The following is an 18,868-nucleotide window of genomic DNA, read 5'->3' on the forward strand; positions in this document are numbered from 1 at the left end:
CAACTAAACTTTTGCTTTTAATGAAAGGAATAACCTAGGCAATTCTTTTACCACTAATGAAATCTAATTAAATTCAATTTCACACTTCATACAATATTTCATTTCAATCACGAGTCATGATATTAACAACAACTATAATATGATTCCAAATCAAACACATTTATGTAAGGAGTTTTTTCCCCTATAGTCAATCGTGTGATGGCTAAAGTAATGACATCAAAATTTAAAACAATTAGATAAATAATAAGCAACCAAATTCATAATTTATTAAAAAAATACTAGGCTAAACCCGTCATTACTTATATGTGAAAACACCTATAAAAAATTAACTAATAGTATACTGTGTGTGATAGGGCATTAAGTTTTTCTTGAAAAACAAAATTAAGTGACCATGTTCTACATGGAGATAAAAAAAACATTGAAAAAGAAAGCAAAAATTATCATAAGTGGTGGCTTCATTGACGTAATAGTATGTCTCTTGTGTGTTTGTATGTATAACATTTGCATATTCAATTTATCATGTCCGCTCCTAGTATATCGACTACCATAACGCATGGAACTGAGCACCATGTTGATGATACTCAAGTTCATCGTTCTCATAACATGTCAAAGGACCATTGACTCCTGGTTATTTTAGTTTCATTATGCCATATTATTTATAAATTTAAACTTTATTAAACTTTGACATTGCATTTTATTAAACTTTGAAAACTTTGAATCAACACTTTATCAATCTTTAAATTAAAACTTTGTTATTAGATATATTTACTCATTATGAATGTCCACTTTTTATTTATGTTTGATTATACAATTTAATTAAAATTATATTTACAGTCAATAATTATTAAGTAGGTCAAAATGTAACATGGAAAAATAAAAAATATAACATTTTTCTTTTAGTGACCAAATCTGCGACCGATATTGTATTTTTAATTAATTTAATGTTATTAATCAAAAATTGAATAGCGACTGAATTAGCAACCAAAATGCATTTTATCCTAAAATTAATTATTACTAGCGACTAAATACTTTCTTTGGTATGCTATTATAAACTTAGCCACCGAATTAGCGACCGAAAGTAATTTTTAAAATTTAATTTTAAAGTTAATTATTCAATTGCGACCAAAATGATGACTGAAAATTATTTTAATCTCTTTTATATTTAAAATTAATTATTCAACAACGACTGAAAATAGTCACTAAATGTTATTTTAAATTATTTTCCATTTAAAATTTTATTATTTATTAGCGACCGAATTCAATACAGAATATTTCGGTTGCGGAACTAATCCCAAGCAAAATAGCAACCAAATATGCAATTACCGAATTTTCTTTTCTTTTGATTGATTGTTTTGGTCGCTATTTAGCGACAAAAGTGAAATTCGGTCGCTAAAGACTTCGCGAGTAGGGTTTTTGCGACACACGTTATTTGGTCACCATTTTGATCATTGATACTTTTAGCGACCAAACTGAACGATTTAAATTCATATTTTTTGGTAATGCTTGGGATCTTGGCTTTAAGGATGTTTGTCGTGAGATGGACAATTTTGAGGTTATTAATATCATTAACTTGAGACAATTCCCTCTCTGTCATCAGTATGTCGTGTTAATTCTCTAGGTGTTCAACTTGATGGATCACCAATGGAACATTTCTTACTACTACAAAAAAGTCTTTCAACGAAAATTCTAAAAGACTTTCAAAGATGATTTTGATCCATTGTTGAAAGTCAAACATTTTCAATGATGATTTTTAAAAGATGTGAAAAACACCTTTCTACATCAGTTCTACCTAAAATTGATGTAGAAATGTGTGTCAAAATTTAATGAAATAAAGAAATGTAAACATAAATATAGTTCTTGCAAATGAAAATTATTGTACCACATTGATTTGCACAAAAGATTTGTTATTGTGCTAAAAGCTTAGAATCAAAAAAAAAAGAGAATAAACCATCAATTTCATTCCTAAAGTATTAACCTCTTATTTAAATAGTCTATAGTCTCTAAAATAATATAGTATATATAAGTGATCTCTAGAGTATTAGAAATCATACCCAATACTCCCTCAAGTATTAAAATACTCTTCAAATTAATCCATAAACGTTTGTAAAAATATTAATATAAGAATTAAGTTGATAGATATTCTACACTTTAGAAACTATTTATATAATTTTATTACTTTAAAGACTATTTTGGAGAGAAGATAATTGATTGACTCAATTGATGATTTTTTAAAAAAAAAATCAAATAAGGGAATAAAGATCAAATTAAGATGAGAAAAATAAATATTGATCATTGAATTTTATTATATGTAGTCAAAATTAAAACTTTTTTTTAAAATAGTCAAGTAATATTAAACTTTCACCATTAATATATAATTATACAACTCCTTTATGTCTTTCCGTCTCCAATAAAATACTCTTTCACTAATTATATCATCACATATATAGATATTAAGTATACACACATACTATAAGCACTTTGACATCACACAAAAGTTCACAAATGGCAAATCCATACATCAACATGATCATGAACTCATGGTCTCACGACTTATTATACTAATCCCAAATGAATATTACTATTCAAACTGTTTCAAAATTATTTAATACTGTTGATTTATAATTTATTTTTCTCTTAAATAATTAAATATTAACGGAAATATAAATATGTAACACTCCTCAATTTTTAACTTCTTTCCTATAAGGTTGCCTTCTTAAATCATGCTCGTCCATTTTAAAATTAAAAAAAAAAATTGAACGTTTATTATTTGTTTTCCATGGTGGGCGAGTGGCTCAATGAAGACATAAAACGACTGCGTTTTGCCAAAAAAATTAAAAGAGAAAAACATTCTGCTTACCCTATTTGTTACACTCACTAAGGTTCTTCTCAGCCTATCCGCCGCGCGCCGCCGCCAAACTCCAACGAAGCACCCGTCGCTGTCGTGCTATTGCAGGTTAGCCGCACTTGTTTCATGATTCCTTTCGTCCTTTGTTTATCATATGAACTATATAGTATCTGAAATTTAACTTATTGATTATGTGACTGTAAGCATTAATTAGTATTTTTTAGAAAGAAAGCATTAATTAGGTTAATTCAACAACCTATGTGTGCATTACATTCTGCACATAAACATAGGTGACGCAATTTGGGTCACTGGAAAATTTTTTGAGCTAGATATGCTTACGTGGCAGTTCTTATAATGGGCTCTGTAATTATAATTCAATTGGAAGAGTGTTTAAGAAAAAAAAAGTACATGTGAAATTTGGAGTTCGAGAAGTCAATTTAGTATGTTCAGTGTGTAATGTGCTGATGTTTTACTTTTCCATCCATGTCTTGTCATATTGTGGTTGCTTTAATCAAAACTCTCGTATGATTTTTGTTTGAAACTCGATGAAATCTGTAGTTGTGAAATTGTGATGGTATGTAAATATCACTTTCCTTTATGAATGCAATGGTATTGAAATTCCAAGCACTTTTTGAATGCTCGTTGGTTTCTTAGATGTAGAAGTAAAGAAATAGTCTATTGTGGTGCTTGTGAATACCGGCGTAGCGGATGGCCGCTATTTTAATATTTTTTTATATATGTTAAATAATATATATATATATATATATATATATATATATATATATATATATTCAAAAACAAAAATATAAATATATATATATATAAGTTTTTAATATTATAAAATTATGATATTATTATATTTATTTAATATTATTTAATTATTAACATTATTATTATATATTAATATTGTTTGACTATCATTTAACTAGATATGTTAAACTTTAAAACAAATATATATATATATATATATATAAATTTTTAATATAATAAAATTATGATATTATTATATTTATTTAATATTATTTCTATATTATTTAATTATTAATATTATTATTATATATTAATATTGTTTGGCTACCATTTAATTAGATATGTTAAGCTTTAAAACAAATATATATATATATATATATATATATATATATATATATATATATATAAAAGTTTTTAATATTATAAAATTATGATATTATTATATTTATTTAATATTGTTTGGCTACCATTTAATTAGATATGTTAAATATATATATATATATATATATAAGTTTTTAATATTATAAAATTATGATATTATTATATTTATTTAATATTATTTCTATATTATTTAATTATTAACATTATTATTATATATTAATATTGTTTGGCTATAATTTAATTAGATATGTTCAATTTTAAAACTATATATATATATATATATATATATATAAAAGTTTTTAATATTATAAAATTATAATATTATTATATTTATTTAATATTATTTAATTATTAACATTATTATTATATATTAATATTGTTTGCCTCTATATAAGCCAACCTTATATATTGTTTTTTTTTTAATCCCCTGGTATATTAAAACCGCGCCGCAAGAAAGCCCTCTCTCTCTTCCTCTCTCTCCCTCCCTCCTTCTCTCTCTTCCCTCTCTCTGGGAAGAACAAAGCAGAAGAAGCAACAGAACCACCGAACCCACTCATACCATCAGTGCTTCGAAGTAGCGGCGCAAAAAACCGCTCCGCAACCCGCACCGCGCCGCTACGCTCCGCCGCGATAGCGGCCACTCCAGCCGCGACCTGAAATCGCACCGCTACAGACGTGTCCGTCGCGGATGGGTTCCGCTCCGCCCCGCCGCTATAGCGGCCGCTACGGCCGCTATTGACAACTATGGTTCTGTGTGTTGAAATAGAAGAATTTAGTGGACTGACGGTTTTATTGTGAGAAATGTGAGGGCTTGTTTGGTGTATACCAAGTCAGTTGATCCTGCTTGTTATGTATTAGTCCATTAGTCTATAGGCTCCTGCTTGATTTCTAAATAAATCGTTATTTTAACATAAGATCAGATCAGTGTCCATTGTTTTAATATTAGCAGTCGTCATTAATAGTGTCTTTATAATTCACTGAAATCCTCCGTTACGTAGGGCATAACTGGTTTCTGAGCATAGCAGAATGGAAACTTGGGAATGTTCTGGAGACCAAATTGAGTTCAATTCTCAAAGGTAAATTACTCACTTTTTTTATGTGTCTTTAATCATCTGAATGACCCTTGCATTTTTTTTGGGTAGTTTGGGCAATAGTGATAGCAATGCACTAATTTTGCCAGCTAAGAGGGTGAGGAAAAGGAAAGGGAAGGAACAGGTAGGGACAGTTGAATTTATTTGTTCATTCAATTTGCATGTTTACAAATTTTGTCTGATCAAATTTCTGCTGACTTAGGAAAATGGAAAAGTCAAATCAAATAAGAAACAAAAATTGAGCAAACCTCAGAAAAGGAAGATGAAGAAGTTAGAGGTTTGTTGGGTGGACAAAAGGGGAATTCTTTTATTATCTTCTCTTCTGTTGTACTGTTTACAGTCTCAGTTTGTTTGGTTCCCTTTGTTTATGTAGGATGACAAGGAGAAGCAACTTCTGCTGGAAAAAGCCATTAAGACATTGAAGTATGTGAATAACTTATTTTCCGGTTACAGTTTCTGCTTTAATGCTGTTTTCTGTGGAAAGCATTAAGTTGTTGATCGAAGTTTGAATTTTTATTTTTATATTATTTTATTTCAGTGAAAACACACTTCCAGAGTATGCATATCCTCTTTTGCTGTCTTCATGCAATATAAATCGGGTTTGTATTGTTAAAACAGAGATAGTTTTATGGAAAAATTATTTAGTGTTGAGGCTATTTGTTTACTGGTGCTATCATCTATTTGTAGGATGAGACTATGAAGGAAAAGCGTAGGAGGGCTGTTCATTTATTAAAAGAAGGATTGGAGGTTTCATATGATGGGCTGTCTAAGAAACCTGAGACGGATGAGATTCATTTAGAGCACGCTGATGAAGTCGAAGAAAATGAAATTCAAATTCAACCCATTAGATCAGAGGAAGTCTTAAATACAACATCAGTTTCTTTGGAGTCCTCTCAAGAACCAGTTCATGGCAATGAAGTTGAAAATTATAAATATGTCTCTGAACATCCTGCTGACATTTCCATTGACAAGCATCTTGATGAAATCAGAAGTTCTACCATGTCTTGTTCTACTGATGAAATAAAAAGCACCAAGTCAAAGGTATAGTTCCTACTCAGATTGCAAGTTAGTATGTATAATCAAGGCACAAGATATAATTCAACTGTGTCATTTGGACCATTGGAGGAATACCCCATAGTTATATCACTTATGTATTATCCGCCACCTTCCTTCTTTTTTGTGTATGCAAAAATTACACATGCTTTCAAAATTTGTTTCCTATTTTGTTAATTTTGAAAGAAATTATCTTGTATATGCAATTCACTATGCTTATATGCCTGTAATGGTAGTTAATTGTTAGTTAATGTGTCCTTTTTTGTTATTAATTGACAACATGATTTATGAGATCCCTTTGTCTTTCTTTAAATTACTTTAATGCTTTTTGGCTCTTGTTTCTTAACATGGGACAGGATAGGACAGATGAGAACCATAACTCCAATGAATTGAGCAACCTTTCAGATTATTCTGCACCAAGGTGGTCAAATGTTCCTACTGTTGTGCATGTGTATAGACCAACTGAGGTTGAAGACAAAAGAAAGGATCTACCTATAGTTATGATGGAGCAAGAGATAATGGAAGCTATAAATGACCGTTCTAGTGTTATCATATGTGGAGAAACTGGGTGTGGTAAAACAACTCAAGTTCCTCAGGTGAGTTTGTCTGCTACCTGATTATGGTGGTAGTGTCTATCATTTTAATTAGCTTACCTGTTGATTATTCTCTTTTTAATTTTTGAAATTTATCAGTTTCTTTATGAAGCTGGTTATGGTTCAAGTAAGGGTATTATTGGTGTTACTCAACCACGTCGGGTGGCAGTTCTTGCCACAGCTAAGCGTGTGGCTTATGAGCTTGGTCTTCGTCTAGGGAAGGAGGTTGGTTTTCAAGTTAGATATGACAAGAAGATTGGAGAAAGTTGTTCTATCAAGTTTATGACTGATGGAATTTTGCTACGAGAAGTTCAGGTTGTTATATTTTACCCCATCCCCATCCCCCTTCCCATTTTTTATTTTTATTTTGAGAAGTCCTATCAAGCTTTCTCTGCTGGATAACAAATGATAAATTTATAGAAACATTTGATCAGTTTGTGGGGAAACAGGCTGATAAGTTCATGGGAACTTAAGAAACATTTTTTAAATTAAGGATCGATGTATGTTACTTAAAACTTAATGCATGATGGGATCTTTGAATTTATTATTCATTGTGTAGCATCTTAATCCATCATTCCAGAAGGCTAATCACTTACTTGAAAACATTTATTTATTGGTAAAATATTTGAGAACATTACTGTTTGTATGTGAATTTGAGCTCATTTTAGGATGATGCATATTCCTTCTCACTTTAGATTGGAAACTGAAAATTGATTTATCATAAACTTTCCTCTTTCATTTGTTTGCACCATGTTTATTGTTATCAGTAGTTGCAAGTATGATTCTTATCAGAAAAGCAGTGTTGCTATTATTTTATTATTGTTGTGATGATGACTATGCTATATATATATATATATTTGGTGAATGACTCTGTCTGTGCTATATGAGAATGATGCTTTGATGTAATTGTGCCTTCTTATATTAGTTACACTAAAACAAGATTTGTAAGAGTTACAGAATCATATGTACTTCTGTTGTTTAATTAAATATCTGGTGCAGAATGATATTTTGTTGAGGCGCTATTCTGTCTTAATTCTTGATGAGGCTCATGAGAGGAGCTTGAACACAGACATTCTGATTGGGATGCTCTCACGTGTAATTAAAACCCGCCAAATGGTAAGTGTTAAAGTGATTTATTTTACAAATGTTTATAAATAAATATTTTAATATATACCTCTGACATTCTAATCAAGATGGTCTTTTATTTTTCTATTATGACAGATTTATTATGAACAGAAGAAGATGATACTTTCTGGGGAAAGTGTAAGTCCTGAAAAAATGATTTTTCCATTAAAACTTGTGCTTATGAGTGCCACCTTGCGAGTACAAGACTTCACTTCTGGAAAGTTATTCCATACTACTCCACCAGTGATAGAAGTTCCTACAAGGCAATTTCCAGTAACAGCGTATTTTGCAAAGAAAACAGAGAAAACAGATTACATTGGAGAAGCATATAAGAAGGTCTTGGCTATTCACAAGAGGTTGCCACCTGGGGGCATACTTGTCTTTGTTACTGGGCAAAGGGAAGTAGAGGACTTGTGCAGGAAGTTACGCAAAGCATCAAGGGAGTTTATCAAGAAAAAAGTTGAAGGGTCTGTGGAAACTGATAGCACTGTGGTCCATGAAACAAATTCTGTTGAGGGAGTAAATATTAATGAGATCAATGAAGCATTTGAGGTTCATGGAAGTTCGTCTATCCAGCAAACCGATAGGTTTAGTGGCTATGATGAAGATGAGGACGATGTAAATTGGAATGAATCTGAATTTTCTTATGATTCAGAAACAGATAGTGAACTGGAATTTGATGAGGATGATGATAATCTTGAGCTTTCAGAGAACAGAAGTAATATTGTTGATGTCTTAGGACAGGCAGGAAGTCTTGCTTCATTGAAGGCTGCTTTTGAAAAATTGTCTGGGCAAGCCACATTAAGCTCCTCAAATGGAGAGGAGACATCTGTGAATATAGAAGGTAATTTAGATCAATCAAAAGTTTTCAGGGAGAAAAGAGCCAAAGAAAATTGCAGTACTCCAGGTGCACTCTGTGTTCTACCTCTGTATGCCATGCTTCCTGCAGCAGCTCAACTTCGTGTATTTGAAGAAGTCGGGGATGGAGAGCGCCTTGTTGTTGTTGCCACAAATGTTGCTGAAACATCTTTAACAATCCCAGGGATAAAGTATGTGGTTGATACTGGGAGAGAAAAGGTGAAGAATTATGATCCCTCTAATGGCATGGAGACATATGAAGTACAATGGATAAGTAAGGCATCTGCCGCACAGCGTGCAGGCAGATCTGGAAGAACTGGACCTGGACACTGTTACCGTCTCTATTCTTCTGCAGCCTTTAGTAATGAATTTCCTGAGCACTCTCCTGCCGAAGTTGAGAAAGTACCTGTTCATGGTGTTGTCCTTCTCTTGAAATCCATGCATATTAAAAAGGTAGGTTAAGTGTGTTACTATATCCTTTGAGATTTCATTCCATTTGCTTGTTTATGTTGGGTGCTATCATTAGATGACAGAGTAGGGGGTAGTTTATTAAGTTCTCCTTTCTGATAACTTTGCTATTTATCATGGGCTGAATGAGGGAACGGGATGCATCTTAAGCCAAAGGCAAAAGGTCTTCCACAACATATATCATTAAGAAGATAGTATTCACATAGATTGTTGCTGTTTGGTTCTAAGGCTTTATTTTGCTCCTGCATTGTCAATTTTTTTTCTATATTGTAAAATTTATCAAGCTTTTCAAATGTCTGGCCGTGTGATTTATTCAATTCCTTCCTGATCAAACTGGATCTTCTTTTCTTTTTCTGTTCTCTGTTTTTTTTGGTTTGAGATATTTCTATACTCATTATTATTGCTTCTCATTCAGGTTGCAAACTTCCCATTTCCTACTTCTCTTAAAGATTCTTCTCTGCTTGAGGCTGAGAATTGCTTGAAAGCTCTTGAAGCACTTGATAACAAGGATGAACTTACACTTTTAGGAAAAGCCATGGCACATTATCCCTTGAGTCCTCGTCATTCTAGAATGCTTCTCACTGTCATTAAAAATACAAGGCATGAGCATAAATGTAATCCAAATATGCTTCTGGCATATGCTGTTGCAGCCGCTGCAGCTTTGAGCTTGTCAAACCCTTTTGTAATGCAATATGAAGATGATAGCAGCAGAGATTTAGAGATGGTTGAGAAATCTAGCTTGGGAGACGGTGAGAAAGGCATTGGTAAAAAAGAAAAGTCAAGGAAAAAGAAACTAAAAGAAACAGCTAAAGTTGCACGTGAAAAATTTAGAGTTGTCACCAGTGATGCCCTAACCATAGCTTATGCTTTGCAGTGTTTTGAACATTCAGAGAAATCAGCTGAATTCTGTGATGACAATGCATTGCATTTCAAAACCATGGATGAAATGTCCAAACTTCGACAACAACTACTTAAACTGGTCTTTTATCAGAGTGATAAAGGTGGTTTTGAAGAAGAGTATTCATGGATTCATGGAAGTTTAGAGGATGTAGAACGTGCTTGGCAGGCTTCTTCAGAAAAATATCCTCTTTCTCTGGTTGAGGAAAGGCTCATCTGTCAAGCAATATGTGCTGGCTGGGCAGATAGGGTTGCTAAACGTATTACAGCTTCTTCTAGGGCCTCTGATGGAGAGAAAACTTCTCATGCTTTAAAGTATCAATCAAGCATGGTTGATGAAAGTGTTTTCCTTCATCGCTGGTCATCAGCTTCCATAGTAGGCCCCGAGTTTTTGGTTTACAATGAACTGTTAGAGACCAAAAGACCAAACAAAGAAGGGATAACAAGTGCCAAGAGAGCATATATGCACGGAGTAACAAGTGTAGAGCCAGCTTGGTTAGTCGAGAATGCAAAGTCTTCATGCATCTTCTCTCCTCCCCTGACGGATCCTAGACCTTATTATGATGCCCGGACTGACCAAGTAAAATGTTGGGTAATCCCAACCTTTGGGCGTTTCTGTTGGGAGCTTCCGAAGCATTCATTGCCCATTAGCAATGACGAACATCAGGTGCAAGTGTTTGCCTATGCTTTGCTTGAAGGCCAGGTGTGTCCATGTTTAAAATCTGTTAGAAAATACATGTCAGCCCCCCCTGAAAGTATTATGAAGAGAGAAGCATTTGGTCAAAAAAGGGTGGGAAATCTTTTGAGCAAGTTAAAGAGCAGGCTGATTGATAGCTCTGCTATGCTCAGAATGGTGTGGAAGGAGAATCCAAGGGAATTATTTTCAGAAATTTTGGATTGGTTTCAGCAGAGTTTTCACAAGCACTTTGAAGAGTTATGGTTACAAATGCTTAATGAAGTGCTTATGGAGAAACAAGAAAGCCCTCTTCATAAAAGTTCTAAAAAAAAGAAAGGAAAATATAAACCACTATGAAGGTAAAACGCACATTATTCAATTGTTTGTGTAATCTAAGTAACTAATGTATTTCCTGTATTGACAGAAATTCTTAAAATATTTTAGATATAGGTTTTTGTTAGCTCGGCGAGAAAAAAGTTAGAGAAATTTTACGAAGAATTTGATTACAATTTGGGGAGGAGGGTCAACATGTGTTGGGTGGAAGGTTGAGTTGTGGGTTTAATATGGTGCCTAGATTGCATCTTCTCCAAACCAGCATATCATTTTTTTTCTGTCTTGAATATTGTGTTGCCTTCTGCAGGAAAAGAATGCATCCAAGCTTTAACCAAGTCAGTGGTGACTAGGGGAATATCCATCATGTATTCATCCTGAACTACCTCAGCACACTAATTGCCGTAGCATGGTCAATCACATAGCTGAACTACCCCAGCTTTAACCAAGTCAGTGGTGGCAAGGGGCATCTCCATCACTGTATTCATCCTGAACTACCTCAGCACACTAATTGCCGTAGCATGCTCAATCACATAGCTGAACTGATTTATCTGCATGAGAGATGTTTCAGAAATTCTATGCTTTCAGTTCGTCCTCTTTGGTATGCTTTGATGGAAGCTGTATGTATAGCTTTGTGGGGAAAAAATTGAGAAAATTATGAGTCGAAATTGATACAAATTGAATTGTTCTTCTCAGTCTTCTATCTTGCTGAATTTATTGGCTAAGATTTTCGTAGTGAGTAGACAAATAGTAGTTGGATTTGGTTGCTCATGAGCCAAATTTGAATAGTTTGGTGAAGCCAGGAGTATTAACAATTTTTGAAGAAGACTTATGGAGCATATTCCTTGATTCTACACCATTAACAAATTCTATTATACTCCAAGCTAATATGCTGTCTAAGTTATTTCTCAGCTTGTATCAGAACATAGAAAAGGATATATACATCAGCATAATGAAGTATAGTTGATTGGTGCTTTTTTGTTCGCAGCTCCCTAGTGCTTAATTTATAACAGTAATAAAGGCAATTGGAAGTTTTGGTCTACATATTTTTAGACTATATTATCCTTTAACTGCACACGTAATTTTTATTTAACCTCTCGCATCTATATAAATCGACCATTCCCTTCTCTATTCCCATACAATATATTAAAAAAATGGACACCATTTGTTCATATTTTCTATTTATATTGGTTATATTTAGATGTAGTATATTATTCATTTCTATATAATAAAAGTTAAATTTTACTAAGTTTTTTAATGAAATTTTACGATGTTTTAAATCTTAAAAATGAATTGTCGATAAACTAGAATAATAAAAATTGCTCATTTAAAAATTTAATAAAAATGCAACCACATACATATTAAGTAAATAAATTAATTAATTAATAAACTGAAATTATCATTTTTAAATGGATTGTTTTTATGCCATGAATGCATTGTTGAGTAAAGTAGTATTAGTACAGCTTGCGTAGAGTATAATTGATTGGTGTTTTTGAGAATTTTTTTAAAAAAATATCGCCCACCGTGGGGCTCGAACCCACGACCACAAGGTTAAGAGCCTTGCGCTCTACCAACTGAGCTAGACGGGCTTTTATAAATAATAGAAATCTCTTTCTTTATTAAAAAATATACGCTTGGAGTTTGGCATTTGCTATAAAACAATTATTTCTACATTAAATTATAAAATGTACATACCTATAAAGTAAAAATTAAAAATATATCTACCTTAAATTTTAATTAGAATATTTCATGATCTTAATTTACTTGAGATTAATGAAAACTATATTTTTATTTTCTCACTTCTGAAGAGTTAGCGTTAACGAATGATAAAATGAATCCAAACCTTATAGGTACCTATAAAAGTATTCACAAACAAGAATAGTAATTACCTATTTGTGGGAGTTAGGGATGTGGGAAGGTATTTACTCACGTTTTTTGCGAGAATGAGACAGGTATGAATACTATAGTACTCAACCAACTCCCCCCCCCCTCCCCCTCCTAGAGATCTATTAATGATATGGACTTATTTCTACAAGTAGGTACATTGACTGAACAATCAATAAAATAAAGTATATTCATTGGTTAAAAAAAATATCTTTAAAAATAATCACCTCTTAAACCATTTAATATCATGAATAATGTTGGAATAAAATTAAAAGTTATGACAAATTAACTAATCAACCACTTATATTAGTCTTATTGAATTAGGTAATTATTTCTTATATATAAGATGGATCATAATATTATGTGTGAATGCTTTGAATGTTATATTTAAATTGAGTATACTTTTAATTTATTTGTAGTAATTTATCTTATTATCATATTTTTTATTGATTTATTAATTTTATATACAAGTAAAGTGTGCAGCGCAAGTGCAGGGATAGGTTATAAGTACCCAACGGGTACTGGGATGAAAATGAAAATTAAAATTATAGGTTATAAAACTATTACATGATATTGCAACTATTTATACAACTTCCAAAATTAAGGGGGAAGAAAATATAATAATACACATTAGCTTAATATAACAACAAATGCTGTCAATTGCTCAACAAGGAAACAAGGTTATGAAATACAAGTAAATACAAATTACTAAATAGAGCTCAAGTAGTGTAGTGTCTGCTTTTCAATCACAAGCTCTATTATTTCTCTCATTTATTAGTGTTGCATAGAAGGCCTTGTGTTGTGACAACCATTTAATTTACATGGTAACTCCACACCCAAAATATAATAATAATCGAAGATGCGCAAGTAATCAAGGGTTATGAATCAAGGCATCAGGTTGTCTTTGTGGTGATGAGGCTTGGAACTCTGGCAAAGCTTTGTATGTTTCATACAATCTACTAAGGGTAGGGAATTTGGACTGCAAAAACTCAAAAAACAAATTGTGAATGTTCATCATACATAGAGGGTTTATGATTTCTTCTCAGGCAGAAGCATTTATTGATGGTAGAAAAAGAATTTTATTGAGAATGAGAATAAGAAATACTGCAAAAACTCAAAAGCAAATTGTAACTGTTCATATAGAGGGTTTATGATTTCTTCTCTCAGGCAGAAGCACTTATTCATGAAAGAAAAATAATTTTATTGAGAATGAGGATAAGAAATACTGCACAGCAAGAGAAAAGAACATAAACTAAGAGCATGAAGCATGTAGAACAGCATGCCAATCTCTGACTATCTGTCAAAGAAATCCCCTTAAAGAGACCTTTGGCATGATTCCACAGTAAAACTAGACAAGCCATGGAAATTCTAGCATGTTTTTCCAACCATATACACCAAACTATTGCCAACTGAGAACTCATCCGAAGCCGTTTCTTAGCATCTCTATTGGTGTCAAAGCATCTAAAACTACTAACCAAGTAAGACTGAAGATCCTTAAGACAGATCCATCCTTCGCCCAGAACAATTGACCTTTTGAAACAAATATTTAAAAATCATCAACTCAGATTTTAAAAGGTGTAAAATTATTAGGACCATCTAACGTTCAAAATATTGAGGCATTTTAACACCTTTAATTTAATTCTTAGGTTGTAATATAAGTAAGCTTAATTTGATAAGGAAAAAAAAAAGGAGAAGAGAGTGAAGAGAAGAATTTTATCTCCACTCCCAACTAGTCAAGCTTGTGAACCAATATTAGTATTTTGAAACAAAAGAAATATATCAAGAAATAATGAGAACTATACCATATCAATATCAAATCTCTGAACTGCCAGTGTAATCTGTGGGGCCAAAAACACATCAGCCTGCATAATACAACATTTACTTTGTTAGATATGCCTTTCCAGGTTGGAAGTTTAAGCAATTAACTTCAAAATATCAGAAAATTTCAGTGTTCCAGCTAGATTGTTACATTAATCAATTCAAGCATAGTAAACATTTTAAATGACAAAGATGGGCATGAAAAAGATAAGGCATATAAACCTTTGAAGATTATGAATGTGCAACAAGATGCAGAGAAATTTAAAATTCACTTCCAAAGGAGCAAGAATCTCAAAGTAGAAAGAACAGAATAATGCTTGAGAAACTAATTTTGGCAGCACACTGAAATTTCAAAATCTATGATGGACAAAAAACAAAAGATAATATTTAAAGGACTAAATTGGAGGGTGGAGGAAAAGGTAAAGAAAATTCCATTTACAATTTTTCTTTTCTCCCTTCAATAAATAGCTTAGCTTCAAGAAATATTTTAAAGAATTGATGTTGACCACAACATGGAACATATTAAAAAAAACATTCAAAACATATTGAAGCAAACCATTATAGTAAATAAAAAGAGAAAGAAGGCTTTAGGGCAACCAGATTATACCATATAGATATGTTCTCCTGTGGCATATGTACCAGCAAAATCCTTCAGTAATTTTTCAAGAGCTGAACATTGTCCAAGTAAAAAGTAAAAGTGAAAGTAAGAGAACTGAATAAATATTGAAACAATTTCAAAATACAAGGAAACAATAGCATAGAATATGGTTACCTGAGAAACCTTTGTCAATGGTAAATTGGGCCCATGGTTTTGATTCTGCACAAAACATTTTCTCCATATCTTTCTATAGAAAAATTTAACCTTCAAAAATCTAAAATATTTGAGCATAATGCCAATCCAAGCATTTCAAATCAAGAATTCAGAATGTACCAGAACATTAAGCATATGAAGAGGCTGTATACTGGAGTGAATAATACTAGCTACCTGTAAAATAACATAATCATCAGATAGTAGCCACACTTGATCTAGCACCTGCACCTTATCATGGCTAGAGCACAATGATTTGAGCCTGCTAATCTATCAGTATCAGAATATTTCCTTTCAGGATATATGTTTACACCACAGATTGGACTGGAGAATCATTTTATAGTGAGCAAATTCTTACAAAGCATGGTCTTTTTATAAATCTTTAATGATGCGCAGATACGATATGTGTATCTGATATAATACATATCCAATGTGGAGCTACGATTATTCTAAAAATATATAGGATACAATACGTGTAATTAATATATATATATATATATATATATATATATATATATATATATATATATGTATGTATGTATGTATAAAAAATCATAAAGCATAATAAATTATAATTTCTAGTCTACAAAATAAAAATTATAAATCATTATCGTAAATTACTTCCAATTGTCTGCAAATAAGAATATTATCATTATCATTTCTTTCTTGAAATCATCCATAAAGAGGACGATTTCCATTTTTGGTTCATTAAGGAACAATACTTTTATGTTTCTTTATTGTACATGCTTTTATTTCTCTTATTTAATTTATTGAATTTTCATTTCATAATTTTATTGTAAAGGATTGGATACGTATCCAAGAGTATCAGTACTGCATATGAATATGTGAAGCAAATTAAAGTATCAGTACCTCATAGTATATCTTGCATCCTGAAGAACTTATAAGATATTTGGAAACCTCTATAATATTTAACTATAACAATTCACAACAAGATTGGCTTTTTCCCACTGAATTGCTTCTGAAGATACCAAACCAGTAGGATTAAAAGTTAAAATGAATCTTGATTCAACACATTAATGTTGCAAATCCAAATCAATCTTGAGTTTTACCTGAAGATTGAGAGCTCTAAGCTGAGGATCAACTGGCAACAGTGGCTTCTGAGTATATTTTTCCTCCAAATGCTAACCATAAAGGAAAAAGTGAAAGATATGATATGAATCATCAATTTGGACCACAGAACACAAAACCTAATCAGGGACATACATAAAATTATTGAAAAGAAACTTGAGCATCAGAAATCCAAACAACTTGATAATATTCCCACTCAATTCCATCTTGAGGATCCATATTTTCTGAAATAACCCAAGTCACCAAGAAATGGACCCTTAAGACTGATATAATCAGATGATAGAAAATTATGAGTTTCTGCGGTGGAATTGATTAGAGTATTCAATATTTTCAGTGCTTGTTGTAGCACTAGACCTACCAGAAATATTGCATAAGAGTCTGAAACCACCACATTATCATCAACCAATACTGGAACATAGTGCAGAGGATTCAATCTCTCGAATTCTGAAATTTAAGCATAAATGAATGATTTTTCCGTCAAACAGACTTCACCAACCACTATTATTCAGTTTGGATCCTAAAGCACTACATATATTATAGAACTCTGAATTCACCTGGACTGTACTGCTCTCCTTTTGAAAGATCCACTGCTTTGTACTCATATGGGATCCCTAGTCATATTAGATACATATTAAAAAAATCAATCAATCAAGAAATATAAGTTCCTTGTGTCCAATTCAACATTTTCTGGAGTCATAACCAAATCCAAAACGCAAATCAAATTTCTGAATTCCCGTTATACACCTATATCAGATATAGTTATTCTCAATTGAAAAAATAAAATAAAATAAAATAAAAAGAAGCAATGTTGTAATGGAGATCATTCTGAAGCAAAGAATTGTGTGTGTGAAGAGGGGGAAGGGATCATCCTATCAGAATTTACTAAAATCCCAGAAAGGAAAATGAAAAATAAAATTACAATTGAAATGAACAAGGGGTTAAATATAAACAGAGAAAGAAGAACAAATCAACGAGAGCAACTTTTTCGAAGTAAACAAATTAAGTGCATGTGGAGAAATAGGTTAATGTTGAGAAATAATTTACCAATTTAAAAAAAACACCAAGTTCAAAAGCTAAAGCTATATAGATTTTTTTGTTGTTGTTAAAGACCATTGATATCTTTAACAGGTATCTTTTGCCGGAGCCAATACTGCTCAGAGTCATGTAAGACCGTTATTGGCGACAAAGCTATTTTCTCAAAATAAGTCAAACACAGATATAAACCGAGTGTAATTGTTAATATGGGAAGTTGGGACTTGGGAACAAAAATTACAATAAAGAAGTAAAAAAAAACCTTTGAGGGATAAAGCAAATCGAATACGCCATGAGCAAGAGCTATGACAGTAAGAATACAGCACAAGATTGGATTGCAGTGATGCATTGCTGCCAATGCCATGGCCACTTTTCTGCAGTGCAACAACAATTCAATTCATATTCATTTTGGAAAATTTTCAAAACATGACAGTGATCAATGAAACAAAAGAGCACAGAGAAAGAAGGATTACCCGCAAATCTAGGTCCATGTCTGATTCGCGGGTGCCAAAATCTATGGATTACTCTTCTTATGTTTTTCAATGTCAACAGTTTCAGCTACAACTTCAACAAAATCTAGTTCTTGCATTCAAAAAGATATACGGTCAACGACATAAACTAGTTTTATTATATTTTTTATTTTTAATTCAGCGACATCCGTTAGAAGCTTATGTTAGTGCTTTATTTATTTTTAGTTTTTTTGCTGGATTTATGTTAGTGCTTTATAATCATGTTACGGTTTTTTTTTAATAAGTTTTTAGTCTATATAAATATGCATGAACTTTTTATTTGTCTGTGTCCTTATTTTTTTATTTTAGACTTAATCTTGTTATATTTTTTATGAAAAGTTAATTTAAAAAAAAACATATTTTTTCAATTTTTCATGTTTCACTTTTCAAAAATAATTAGAAGCTGGAGAAGATTTTAAAGCTTATTAAAATTATACGTTATTTTGAATCAGTTCTCGTAAAAATCAATTGTTTTTTAAAATAATTTTATAATTATTAACAAATAAATTAATTTTGCAACAAAACAAATAATTAATTTATACTTTTTTAAAAATCTCTAAAGAATAATCACTGAATTCTTTTACGTTAGATTTTTTTTTTTAATCTTTAAGAAACCAGCCCTATATGACAATCATTTCTTTTCCATTAATTTAAAGTTGAA

At 31.7% G+C, this 18,868-nt stretch overlaps 2 protein-coding genes and 1 non-coding gene across 6 annotated transcripts; 1 reads left to right on the forward strand and 2 right to left on the reverse strand.

Moving 5' to 3' along the window:
- The first annotated feature begins 2,905 nt into the window (after nt 1–2,905).
- On the forward strand, nt 2,906–12,042 carry LOC100788201 (ATP-dependent RNA helicase DEAH13). 4 transcript variants are annotated; one of them, XM_006573377.4, is made up of 13 exons: nt 2,906–2,953; nt 4,975–5,052; nt 5,119–5,191; nt 5,270–5,344; nt 5,441–5,490; nt 5,606–5,666; nt 5,755–6,108; nt 6,477–6,716; nt 6,813–7,028; nt 7,713–7,829; nt 7,935–9,149; nt 9,580–11,096; nt 11,378–12,042. In XM_006573377.4, the coding sequence occupies exons 2-12, from the start codon at nt 5,003–5,005 to the stop codon at nt 11,092–11,094; spliced, it is 3,966 nt and encodes a 1,321-aa protein (XP_006573440.1). In that variant the 5' UTR covers nt 2,906–2,953; nt 4,975–5,002; the 3' UTR covers nt 11,095–11,096; nt 11,378–12,042. The 4 variants fall into 4 exon arrangements, with proteins under 4 accessions (XP_006573440.1, XP_006573439.1, XP_006573438.1 ...); XM_006573376.4 differs by lacking the exon at nt 2,906–2,953 and adding an exon at nt 4,429–4,805; XM_006573375.4 differs by lacking the exon at nt 2,906–2,953 and adding an exon at nt 4,639–4,779.
- Nucleotides 12,043–12,583: 541 nt separating this feature from the next.
- TRNAK-CUU (transfer RNA lysine (anticodon CUU)) lies at nt 12,584–12,656 on the reverse strand. The gene has a single exon. It is a non-coding gene; the product is annotated as a tRNA-Lys (tRNA).
- Nucleotides 12,657–13,503: 847 nt separating this feature from the next.
- Nucleotides 13,504–18,269, reverse strand: GSTZ1 (glutathione S-transferase zeta class). Its single transcript, NM_001368828.1, has 10 exons — nt 18,172–18,269; nt 17,961–18,072; nt 17,221–17,277; nt 17,025–17,110; nt 16,648–16,719; nt 15,701–15,754; nt 15,542–15,614; nt 15,377–15,438; nt 14,754–14,813; nt 13,504–13,930 (listed from the first exon to the last, which is right to left on the reverse strand). Exons 1-10 carry the CDS (start codon nt 18,187–18,189, stop codon nt 13,823–13,825), a joined length of 702 nt encoding a protein of 233 aa, NP_001355757.1. The 5' UTR covers nt 18,190–18,269; the 3' UTR covers nt 13,504–13,822.
- Between the last annotated feature and the right edge of the window lie 599 nt (nt 18,270–18,868).

Source organism: Glycine max, chromosome 1 (assembly GCF_000004515.6).
Source record: "Glycine max cultivar Williams 82 chromosome 1, Glycine_max_v4.0, whole genome shotgun sequence".
In the NCBI taxonomy this organism is placed as follows: Eukaryota; Viridiplantae; Streptophyta; class Magnoliopsida; order Fabales; family Fabaceae; genus Glycine; species Glycine max.

Coding starts and splice junctions, on each gene's coding strand:
- LOC100788201 (XM_006573377.4), top strand. CDS start 5,003: ATGGAAACTTGGGAATGTTCTGGAGACCAAATTGAGTTCAATTCTCAA. Junction 5,491..5,605: donor AAAGCCATTAAGACATTGAA/GTATGTGAATAA, acceptor ATTTTATTTCAG/TGAAAACACACTTCCAGAGT. Junction 5,667..5,754: donor CTTCATGCAATATAAATCGG/GTTTGTATTGTT, acceptor ATCTATTTGTAG/GATGAGACTATGAAGGAAAA.
- GSTZ1 (NM_001368828.1), bottom strand. Junction 17,278..17,960: donor ATTTGCTTTATCCCTCAAAG/GTTTTTTTTTAC, acceptor TAATATGACTAG/GGATCCCATATGAGTACAAA. Junction 15,439..15,541: donor CATTGACAAAGGTTTCTCAG/GTAACCATATTC, acceptor GACAATGTTCAG/CTCTTGAAAAATTACTGAAG.